Below are 12,665 nucleotides of genomic sequence, written 5' to 3'. Positions count from 1 at the left end.
TTCTCAGGAAGGCCAAGTCTGAATATGTTATGTCTGTTACCACTGATAACCTGAATGACCCTAAAGTTTTGGAAGGCTATTAAGTCTATGTCTGGTAACAGTAATGTTAATGTAATGTTAATGAATTACCGTCATGTGTTTTGAAGGACTCTGTTGCTGTATATGACAAAACTGAAATGCTGAATTGTTTCAATGAGCACTTTGTATCATCTGGTAGGCTGTTTGATTCAGTGTCCTCTGTCTTTGTACAACCCTGTGTGGATGAACCAGTGAGAGCTGGTCAAACCTTTAGCTTTTTGCCATTCTCAGTGCAGGAGGTACATAAAGCCCTGAAATCCTTAGATAAAAAAAAGAAATGCTGCAGGTCCTGATCTTTTGGATCCCTGCTTTTTAAATCTGGCAGCTGATTTCATAGCTGAACCACTTACACCTCTGTTCAATCTAACCCTGGAATGTAATGAAATTCTGAAAATCTGGAAATCAGCATTTGTCCTACCACTTTTAAAAGGGGGGGATCCAACTCTTTTAAATAATTATAGGCCAATCTCAAAGCTGTCACCCCTGGTGAAAATACTTGAAACCCTTGAGTGAACAGCTAAAATAGTTTTTATTTACTAACTCTATTTTATCAATGTACCAATCGGGTTTCAGGAAGCAGCATAGCACAATTACAGCAGCCATGAAGATTTTAAATGATATCACTGAAGCCCTGACAAAAAACAGCACTGTCTCACTTTTTATTGATCTCTCGAAGGCTTTTGATACAGTTGATCATGCTATAATAAGGCAGAGATTGTCAAGTGTAGGTCTTTCAGAGCATGCAGTTGCATGGTTTGCTAACTGTCTGATAGAACTCAGTGCACTCAATTTGATGGGCTTATGTCAAATTGTCTTGTCTTTAATGGCTCTTGGTCCTCTCTTATTCACTATTTATATAAATGATTTAGACAAAAATGTCAAATGCGCAACTTCATTTTTATGCTGATAATACTGTTATTTACTGTTGTGCCTCGTCTCTTACAAAAGCGTTCCAGAACTTGCAAACCGCTTTTTATACTGTTCAACATACCTTGTGTCAATTGAAGCTTATCCTCAATACTGACAAAACTAAAATAATGGTGTTTTCTAATGCAAGAAATAGACCTCTGAACCTTTCACCTTACTACCTGTCAGGGCAAGGAGATTGAGGTTGTAACCTCATATAAATATCTTGGAATTTTAATTGATGACGGCCTCTCTTTTAAATTGCATATTCAACAACTTACAAAAAAATTAAAGCTGAAATTTGAATTTTATTTTAGGAATAAGGCCAGTTTTTCTTTTGAAGCCAGAAGGAGGCTAGTATCAGCTACATTTATTCCTTTACTAGACTATGGGGATATTTTATATATGAATGCTTCCACTTAGTGTTTGAGAATAATTTACACCCTTTACCATGGCACTTTGAGATTTATTTTAAACTGCAAATCCCTTACGCACCACTTCACTTTATACCAGGGTTGGCTGGCCTTCTCTAGTCACTCGTAGGCTCAGGCACTGGTATACTTTTATTTACAAAGCCATTTTGGATTTACTTCCTTTTTATTTGGGCATTTTTATTGTTCAGAAATGTGGTGGGTACTCTTTGTTCGCTGGACTTTATCCTGCTAACTGTTCCAAATGTCCGAACTGAATTTGGTAAAAGGGCTTTTATGTACTCTGCACCATCGTCTTGGAACGTCTTACAAAATACTTTTAAACTGGAAGAACTTGTCCAGATTGGTATTTTTAAATCACTGATGAATGATTTTGAGACTGATTGCCTGACCTATCAATGTTTTTAATTTGCTGTTTTTGATTTTTGATTATACTCTTGTGAATTCTATGATGGGTTTTTTTCTTGTAGTTTTTCATGTTTGTCTAATTTTTGTAATGACTTGGTGCTGCCTATCTTGGCCAGGACGCTCTTGAAAAACAGATTTTACATTTACATTTACATTTAAGTCATTTAGCAGACGCTCTTATCCAGAGCGAAACAATGAGCCCTTCCTGGTTATATAAAGGTTAAAAAAAGTAGTGCTGCAGATAGCAGCAGGTAATACAGACCTCACTGCCTCTTTCAACCCAACACTGGCTACCAGATAGGAGTCTGTGGGTTATTATGTGGTCTATTTCCCTCCCATAATTAGGCCACCGTGGTAGATGATAAGAGTGTGCCTTGACCTCAGTGTCATCTCTAATAATAAACATACCGGGAATGGCTAAGGAGGGCTTATCTGAACTGAGCATGTCTCATGTAGATTAGATAGAGCTAGGACAGGGGAAGCAATGGCATAGTGTAGCCATCTCCCCTAGTGCATATTTCATTCAGTGACAATTTGTGCATCGAATAACACCTTTCATTTGGCACATTAAGAAAAGTATATTTACATGCACAGCTGTATATTTAGACTGCTGTCATGGCATTTCTAAAAGGGTTCAGGGGTTATTCGACGGTTCCAGGAACGGTGTGGGTATTTATAAAGTGTTTGAATGTAAGTCGAATTGCTATGCTTTATCTTGGCCAGGTCCCAGTTGCAAATGAGAACTTGTTCTCAACTAGCCTACCTGGTTAAATAAAGGTGAACTAAAAGTAACGGGGCTCTGTGTGTTCACACGAGTACATTGTATAATGTGATTATTGATATGTCTATTTCTGAGATTGTGTGTGTAGACAGATGATTGTGTATGGTGCTTAATTTCTCCAACAGGCTCTGGCCCTTATTGAGCTGTACAATGCTCCAGAGGGCCGCTACAAACAGGATGTCTACTTGCTGCCCAAGAAGATGGGTGAGTCCTTATTATATCCTCATGTGTTTGGAGCGTTACATGAGAATACAGAGAAATAGTGGTTGTAGTGGTAGTTATAATTATTATGTTATGGTCTAGCTAGCTACTCAATTCCACGCTTCAAAATTTCTTCGATCACATGGACTGGGATATGTTTCGGATGGCGTCGAACAACAACATTGATGTATACGCTGATTCGGTGAGCGAGTTTATTAGCAAGTGCATCGGTGGTGATGTACACATAGTGACTGTTAAAACCTTCCCCAACCAGAAACCGTGGATTGATGGCAGCATTCACGCAAAACTGAAAGCTCGAACCACTGCTTTTAATCAGGGCAAGGCAACCGGAAACATGACCGAATACAAACAGTGTAGCTATTCCCTCCAAGGCAATCAAACAAGCTAAGCATCAGTATAGAGATCATGTAGAGTCATAGCGGCTCAGACACGAGAGGTATGTGGCAGGGTCTACAGTCAATCACGGACTACAAAAATAAAACCGCCCGTGCCACCGACATGGCCCGCTACCAAAACCTGCGGACTCTCCTTCACCGCAGCCAACGTAAAACATTTAAACGTGTTAACCCTCGCAAGGCTGCCGACCCAGACGACAACCCTAGCCGTGTCCTCAGAGCATGCGCAGACCACCTGGTTGGTGTGTTTACAGACATATTCAATCAATCCTTATCCCAGTCTGCTGTTCCCACATGTTTCTAGAGGGCCACCATTGTTCCAGTTTCCAAGAAAGCTAAGGTAACTGAGCTAAACATTGCCCCGTAGCACTCACTTCCTTCATCGTGAAGTGCTTTGAGAGACAAGTCAAGGATCATATCACCTCCACCCTACCTGACACCCTAGACCCACTACAATTTGCTTACCGCCCCAATAGGTCCACAGACAACGCAATCGTGATCACACTGCCCTAACCCACCTGGACAAGAGGAATACCGATGTAAGAATGCTGTTCATCGACGACAGCTCAGCATTTAACACCATAGTACCCTCAACTCATCATTAAGCTTGAGACCCTGGGTCTCGACCCCGCCCTGTGCAACTGGGTCCTGGACTTTGACTGGCCGCCCCCAGGTGGTGAGGGTAGGAAACCTCTCCACCCCGCTGATCCTCAACACTGGGGCCCCATAAAGGTGCGTTCTCAGCCCTCCCGTACTCCCTGTTCACCCATGACTTCGTGGCCATGCACGCCTCCAGCTCAATCATCAAGTTTGCAGGCGACACCACAGTGGTAGACACAGTGGTAGACTACCAACAACGATGAGACAGCCTACAGGGAGGAGGTGAGGGCCCTCGGAGTGTGGTGTCAGGAAAACAACCTCACACTCCATGTCAACAAAACAAAGGAGATGATCGTGGACTTCAGGAAACAGCAGAGGGAGCAGCCCCCTATCCACATTGACGAGACTGTAGTGGAGAAGGTGGAATGTTTTAAGTTCCTTGAGGTACACATCACAGACAATCTGAAATGGTCCACCCACACAGACAGCGTGGTGAAGGCGGCGCAGCAGCACCTCTTCTACCTCAGGAGGCTGAAGAAAATTGTCTTGTCACCAAAAACACTCAAACTTTCACAGATACACAATCGAGAGCTGTTCAAACCACGTCCACTGGTTTCTGAGGCCCCACTTATTTCCTCTGATGACATGAATGTGGCATTCCGTTACATTGACACAAATTGTTACATTGAATAAAATAAAACATTGTTTATCATTTCTATAATTCTATGTGTGTTGTGATTGTCTCAGATGAGTATGTTGCCAGCCTGCACCTGCCCACCTTTGATGCCCACCTGACTGAGCTTTCAGATGAGCAGGCCAAGTACCTGGGTCTCAACAAGAATGGCCCATTCAAACCCAACTACTACAGGTACAATCATCCATCTAAGATCCCTTTAAATGACACCCAAATATCAGATGTATGTATGATTTATCTGCAATGGATCCCCACAGCCACAACATACATGTTCTCATTGGTCCAATCGAGTTAAGGTAAAGTAAATGTTTGTATGTTGTACAGTACAAACATTTGACTGCTAGGTTTATGTTAATTTTTGGGTTTCACAGGTATTAGCTTGCATGACTGGACCACAACTCTGCACTCCTTGACTTGGACAAGGCCTGGATGACCAGAAGATAATGAACTCTATATTTTATTTTTTAAAGACACTGTTTCTGTTTTCAAATCAAGCTCTATTCCGTCATCATAAGTAAATGTTACCCTGTTTCATTTGCTGTTTTGTGTGTTTAGTTTCACCATCAGTTCTGTAAATACACACCACCTCTAAGAAACCAGCACGCAGGATCCCACTGGCTATGAATGACTAATTAATTGAAAGTACAGCACTTAAACTCTGCTCTCTGCTAGAGATGTATTTTTTTCTACAGAAGTCTGATTTCATACCCACTCTCCACTAGAATAGACATTTGTTTTGGTGGTTTATCAGTAGTTTGTTTTATGTTTATATTATTGTGCCAAATGATTGTGTAGGGAAGGGGATCGTTGTGATTGACATTTTATTTGTTTTCTGCATTGATGTCGCTACACGCTTCTCAAATAATTACATTCCAGCCAGGGGAACATGGAGAAATGGCCTCTACACTAGAAAGTCCTAATCACATTTAAAGGTCCAATGCAGCCGTTTGTATCTTAATATCTAATCATTTCTGGGTCACAATTAAGTACCTTACTGCGATTGTTTCTTTTTTTTAAACTATTTTAATTGAAAACAGCTTCTTAGCAAAGAGCAATTTCTCAAGCAAGAATTTTGCTAGGACTGTCAGGGAGTGGTCTGCGTGGGTTGGGGAAAACTGAAAACTAGCTGTTATTGTCAGAAAGGTTTGGAACTCTCTTATTAGTCTATTGACTAATTTACCGTCTGGTGATGTCATCAGGCAGGCCAAACTCCATCACACCAAAACAGGCTGAAACTTCAGGCAGTCTTTCAAACAGCTCTTACTCTAAAAGGGCATTATTGTAATTTTAACAATTCCACAGCCTTATTCCAACCTCAGTCTAGAAATATATATATATAAAACAAAGGAAATTAAGTGTTTGACTGCACTGGGCCTTAAACACATTGTCATGTTTCCTACTGGAAACATGATACCCACATAGATGTTTATTACCAGCTGTTAATTTTACTGCTCTATCCTCTCTCCCTTTGAAACAGAGCTGAAATGTGATTGAATTGAAAATATGATTACTTTTACTGACTGAATCTCCTAAGGCATACATGTATGCATGCATGTACAGTACAGAAATGTAGTTATCTTCACCAACATGTAGATGCAGAAAGGTATGTGTAACCAGAAGAGCGATTATCCAATGTGGCACTGGTTTTGATTGGTTCTCACATGGTTATAGGGTAATAACACTGAAATGTTTTGCATTAAAGGACTCTTATCAGACTCAAATGACAATAGTGGAGTTGACATTTCTCCATCTCTGGTCCTAATTATGTGGAAATGCGTTTATTGAAAATATTTTTGAAATATTGTAGATGGCTGATAGTTTGTTACTGGTATCATTTTTTGTGTCGTGAATCCTGTTTTTTCTTAATGTTCCTAATCACCATGTTGTCCTTCTCTGTTCTCTACATCCATACCTGCGTGTTTTCATGTCACCATCACATGGTCACTATTGTCAGTTTTTAGCAGAAAGAATAACCTTACACAGCCAACCAACTCTCCATAAGGGAGAGTTGCTTTTCAGTGGAGTAATGATGATCATCAGACTGCAAACTGCATGTTTTATGGTGTTTTTTTTTGTTTCACCCGCGGATAGTATTACAGAGGGTAAATAATATGTATGTATTACCTGTGCATTTAACAGACCACTGTCACCCTGGTCTGTTAACATGGGACACCGAGTCCATTGAATACAGACCACATCTGTGCATACAATTTTAGTTTTTGCTGACGTTTCCAGGCTTTTCTGTCCTTATATTTTAGCTGTGTGAAACAGATACTGTTTTGTTTGTGTATACGTTCGCTGATGCAACTGTGAGATAAAGCACTTTCATCTTTGCACTACTTAAAGCTGTTGGGCATTACAATCAAGGACTTATGCGTGAGAAGAACATTGTTGGCGGGACATTGGCGTCGTAACGTTGGTTACTGGTCAAGTGACAGTGCCTTGTGACTCATCTGCTACTGTACATATTCATCACTTGTAGGATTATGTCCATCTGCTCTCTTCTTCTTTGGAAGCTGTCCAACAGTGTTCTGATTCTGCAATATAATCGCTGTGCACAAATCTAGTGGTCTCTTATAAAGATTTGTACTTATTGGGGGGGGTACCAAAACTGCTTGATGTGTCAATATTTTAAAGTTACTTCCATTGTGAGTTAACAAAGTAGTTTGAATTCACTTGTTTTGTACATACCATTGTTTTTGAAAGTACAGTAAATTTTTCCATTTCTTCCCTTGGGTATGGTATGTATAGCACTACCGAAAGCATGCCATAAAGTAAAGACTCGATCGCCCAGAATTCCTTTACATGCACTGCATTGATTACAATGCCTCTATCAAGTTCAGTTTTAATTAAATGAATCTTCCATATTTTGTATTCATTCATACTGTCATAACGATAAGGACTAGCCAGATGTCCTAATAACTGACAAATATAGTCAGTTTATGAAACATTGTCTAACAGGAGAGAGTTCTTATCTCACCAGCTCTCAAGTCCAAGGTCATTTGGCTGTTGTATGCAACAGTGCTCTGCAATTTCACTTCAACCGACGTAAATAGTGAAGAACTCTAGTGACATATAATTATTATGCTTATGTGATTGATTTGTAACCATTTTTAATAATTTCATCTCAAATACCATATACCAAGTGACAAGTTTCACTTATTGACAACAGTATTCAAAACCAAGTGATGCGTGAGGAGCTGAAATGTTGACCCTTTATTATTTGAAGCAAGGATCACTGAGACGTACATGATGCGAGAATCGCTTATGTATCTCTGGTTTAGACAAAACTAACGTTTTAGCTGATTATTTGAGCTTTGCAAATGAAATCATAATGTTAGATTATACAGTACTATGTATTTTCTGTGTATTATTTGGTGTAGTCTGGCTGAGTCTCAATTCAAATTGATTTACTTGAATGCTCTCCGATGCTGTTATTTCTGTTTCTGCTTTCTGTTGGTTGATGTATACCTATCCCTTTAATAAACTTTTCTGTGTTTGAATTAAACTGCTCGTGCAAAAATGTTGTCCCATTTCTGTAGCTGACTGTATGGGGGTTTTCCACTTAGCATAATATTTTCTAACACTGTTATAAATTGTATTAATGTAAACAATGCTTTAAATGACAAAATATAGATTAAAGTATAACAAATATTTGATTTGGCTGCTTCAAATAATGTAAGACTGGGCCAACAATGACTGTGTATTTCAGTCCTAGCTCCTGATGCGTCTACAGCAGCCATAGGTTAACCCGCTTCACTGCCCTCCAAACACGGCAGAGGAAATCTCTCTCCTTGGGTGATTTATGATCACTAGCTTTTTGGAGGTTTGACTAACACATCTTAGATAACAACACAAAGCTGCTGTGCCAAGCAGAAGTGCTTCCACACATCTTCACCCAGCACTGGCATGGCAGGGTCAATTGGAAAGATGTACACAAGTGTGTCAATAATGTGTAGAAAGAGGTCATCATTAACCTTTAACTAGGCAAGTCAGTTAAGAACAAATTCTTATTTACAATGACGGCCAAACTCTAACACGGACGATGCTGGACCAATTGTGTGCAACCCTATGGGACTCCCAATCACAGCCAGTTGTGATAGCCTGGAATCGAACCAGGGTCTGTAGTGATGCCTCTAGCACTGATATGCAGTGCCTTAGATCGCTGCTCCACATTATGGTCCAGTAGTTATGTTCCAGTTTTTTGCTCATCTTCTCTGCAGTGCTCTCCACAGTCACCAGGTCTCACAGGGTATCTTCCAGAGTAACCACTGGGATGGTGCTTCATCATTGCTCTCACAATCAGACAGGTGATATCTCTTTCAACTTCTGGTTTCAAGTATAAGTTGACCTCTTCTCCACTGGCCACTGACATTCCAAGGATGTCAGACAGGTGCTTCTCCAGATCATCCAGTAAGGACGAGTGTGGAATCCTCTGGTGCACCACATTAGATTAGGTTCAGAAGTTTGGTCACAAAGGTGTATATGGTTGGAAAACCAATCCCAAGAAGTTCTCCATGGACAAGAGAAGCAGAAGTTTATACTGGAGGAGGGTCCAGTCTTGCAGTCAAATGTGATCGGCTGACGGACACTTCGAGTGACCGCTGTCATAACAGTCCCAGAAGCCTCACCATATCTGGCAGCCAGGGCTTTTTTCAGGGCAGCCACTCAGCAGGTAATCAAGTATGTTGTGCACATTCCTGACCCCACAGGCCTGAAGAATAGGACCTGCATCTGCTTTGTATCATTTAAAACATCTGTGTTGTGCAGAGTACCCAGCCTGGGTTGGGTTTCCCAAAAGCATCTTAGCACTAAGATCATCTTATATCCATTTAATTGGAATTAAGACTACCTTAATGCTACGATGCTTTTGGGAAACCCAGCCCTGGTCTCATAGACTATACATGACATAGTAAACATACATCTGGGACACTTATATTAGTATGATATGTTAAGTTTGGTATGGTTACATAGAATCCGGGACACTTAAATTAGTGGGCCATAACTAAAGTTGAGTGATTGGTCGGGGTGGGCGTATAACGCAAACATCTAGCAACCCGAAGGTTGCATTTTAGCTAATTAGTAACTTTGCTACTACTTACTAATTTTTAGCTACTTTTCATGTTAACTAACTCTAACCTTAACCCTTCAACCTAACTCATAACCCTAACCAATAGCCTAGCCAATGTTAGCCACCTAGCTAACATTAGCATTAGCCACCTAACTAATGTTAGCCACAATATCATTTTTAAAATTTGTAACATATTGTATGATTTGCAATTCGTAACATATCTTACAAATTGGAATTTGTAACATACAAAATGGATGATGGACATCCACAAAATAACTACATAGCATACGAATCTTAACATATCATACTAATTTGGGTATACCGACCGGATTTACATTTACTATGTTTCGTCTACCCGTGAGTCCAGGTTGGAGTACCATCAAGGTCCTTCAGAACAGATATCGCCACCCACATCATCAGGTCGACAAGTGCCATCCATGCTGGTGATCCCTCTCCCTCAGGGGAGTCTGCAGGGTTTGCTCCAACTCTGAGAATCACTGGTGACAATTTACACCATCTTCCAAGATGCACTCTGTAGATGGGAGGCTGGGAAGTAGGTCAAGTCACTGTTGTTGTCCTCAGTGGCCTTGGAGTAAGCTTCTGGATGAAAAACCAATTGGTTCGCTTTGAGTCACAGTCTGCTCTCTGCTTGTAGTATTTATGCTACAGCAAGACAAATAAAGGCCACAAGTTCAGAGACCATGAATACTACAGGAAATAATGGAACTGATAGCTGATAAAGATCTGTATCAAGTGAAGTGACATACTCACAGGTTAAGAGAGGAAATTGAGAAACACTGACCCTTCAAGGCTATTAGACTGGGAGTTCCTCAGTGAGTAGGCCCGAAGAGAGAAATCCAGATAGGATGAGTTTTAGATTTCTTGTGCTTATTGCTATGATTACCAACTGTACTGCACTGATTGGGTGTAAGAGATTTTAGTGCAGAAGATCTACAGGGGGTTTTGAGATGAGTGGTTCCATCCTTCCAGGCCTGGAGTAGGATATTTTTTTGGGGGGTGTACTGAATATGTGTAGCACAGGCTGCCGATGGTACCTTAATTGGGGAGGATGGGCTCTTAGTAATGGCTGGAACGGAATTACTGAAATAGTATTGAACACAAACACATGGTTTCCATGTGTTTGATACCATTCCATTTACTCCATGCCAGACATTATTATGAGCCATCCTCCACTCAGCAGCCTCCTGTAATGTGTAGGCGTTTCTTTTCTTCTCCTTTTCCATTTTGTTTTGGACAAAAAAATTCAATTCACACTCCGACCTGTAAAAGGCAGCAATACGTAAGTAAGTCTGCGTCGGGGAAGAGATTGCTGAGGGTGTGAATGAGAGTGCGAGTCATAAACCAGAGGCAGAAGAAAGGCTCCAGGCTCAAGCCTGTCTTCTGAATAAATACCTAATGGTGTTAAAGAGTACAAAACAACTACTGAGTGTGAGTTCCTGTCTCCTGTTACAGGTGACCATGGAGAGAGTGACATCCCACTGGGCACACACTGTTTGAATCAACGTTGTTTCCACATCATTTTTAGGAAATTACATTGAACCAATGTGGAATAGACTCTGAATTGACATCTATGCCCAGTGGGTTGGAGTTTTGAAGTGAGCTTGACCAGGGTGAAGTAGAGACTTCCAATATTTTTCCTGAGGAGCCTGAGATGAATTTGGACTGGTAGGAGTGACATTTTTTTTTTAAATGTGGATTCCTGCTTTTTGGCCGACCCATACATTGTTTCAAACTGGGTAAAGGACAAACTGGGAACGGTTACATCTGTGAAAGTTTTTGTATAAATGTTTTGTTGCATCCTCCGGCCAGAGGCAGCAGGTGTTCCGCGTCATGCATCTCAGGGAGCAGGGCACCGCTCAAAGGAGTGATCAGTGGGGTGGCATTGAGTGTAAAGGTGGTAAGATGAGAAATAATATTCCTGGTGTTTGTGATGCTTGTAGTTTGGTGAGACACAGACCCGGTGAAAATAGTGAGACAGAGAATACGCAGTCTGTCTTTTTAAGCGTTGATATGGACTTTCTACCTGATAAGGTCAGGCTAGGGTATATTAGCTATTCGGTGATGGTGTTTGTTCCGAACCCACTACGATGCTCTAAGTGCCAAGGATTTGGACATGTGGCAGCAGTACATTACATTTACATTTAAGTCATTTAGCAGACGCTCTTATCCAGAGCGACTTACAAATTGGTGCATTCACCTTATGACATCCAGTGGAACAGTCACTTTACAATAGTGCATCTAAATCTTAAAGGGGGGTGAGAGGGAATACTTATCCTATCCTAGGTATTCCTTAAAGAGGTGGGGTTTCAGGTGTCTCCGGAAGGTGGTGATTGACTCCGCTGTCCTGGCGTCGTGAGGGAGTTTGTTCCACCATTGGGGGGCCAGAGCAGCGAACAGTTTTGACTGGGCTGAGCGGGAGCTGTACTTCATCAGTGGTAGGGAGGCGAGCAGGCCAGAGGTGGATGAACGCAGTGCCCTTGTTTGGGTGTAGGGCCTGATCAGAGCCTGGAGGTACTGAGGTGCCGTTCCCCTCACAGCTCCGTAGGCAAGCACCATGGTCTTGTAGCGGATGCGAGCTTCAACTGGAAGCCAGTGGAGAGAGCGGAGGAGCGGGGTGACGTGAGAGAACTTGGGAAGGTTGAACACCAGACGGGCTGCGGCGTTCTGGATGAGTTGAAGGGGTTTAATGTCACAGGCAGGGAGCCCAGCCAACAGCGAGTTGCAGTAGTCCAGACGGGAGATGACAAGTGCCTGGATTAGGACCTGCGCCGCTTCCTGTGTGAGGCAGGGTCGTACTCTGCGGATGTTGTAGAGCATGAACCTACAGGAACGGGTCACCGCCTTGATGTTGGTTGAGAACGACAGGGTGTTGTCCATGATCACACCAAGGTTCTTAGCGCTCTGGGAGGAGGACACAATGGAGTTGTCAACCGTGATGGCGAGATCATGGAACGGGCAGTCCTTCCCGGGAGGAAGAGCAGCTCCGTCTTGCCGAGGTTCAGCTTGAGGTGGTGATCCGTCATCCACACTGATATGTCTGCCAGACATGCAGAGATGC

General features: G+C 41.8%; 1 protein-coding gene across 2 annotated transcripts in view; it reads left to right on the top strand.

Moving 5' to 3' along the window:
* LOC124031314 (S-adenosylhomocysteine hydrolase-like protein 1) overlaps positions 1–8,023 on the top strand; it is a 78,304-nt gene extending 70,281 nt beyond the window's left edge. For both annotated transcript variants that reach the window (XM_046342396.1, XM_046342397.1), the window contains exons 15-17: positions 2,730–2,808; positions 4,569–4,689; positions 4,887–8,023. In XM_046342396.1, the coding sequence (XP_046198352.1) occupies positions 2,730–2,808; positions 4,569–4,689; positions 4,887–4,893 (207 nt within the window). In that variant the 3' untranslated portion in view covers positions 4,894–8,023. The remainder of the gene's footprint in view (positions 1–2,729; positions 2,809–4,568; positions 4,690–4,886) is intronic.
* Positions 8,024–12,665: the final 4,642 nt, after the last annotated feature.

Source organism: Oncorhynchus gorbuscha, linkage group LG03 (assembly GCF_021184085.1).
Source record: "Oncorhynchus gorbuscha isolate QuinsamMale2020 ecotype Even-year linkage group LG03, OgorEven_v1.0, whole genome shotgun sequence".
NCBI lineage: Eukaryota > Metazoa > Chordata > Actinopteri > Salmoniformes > Salmonidae > Oncorhynchus > Oncorhynchus gorbuscha.
Note: the sequence above shows the minus strand (reverse complement) of the source record. Positions and strands in the feature narration are given on the sequence as shown.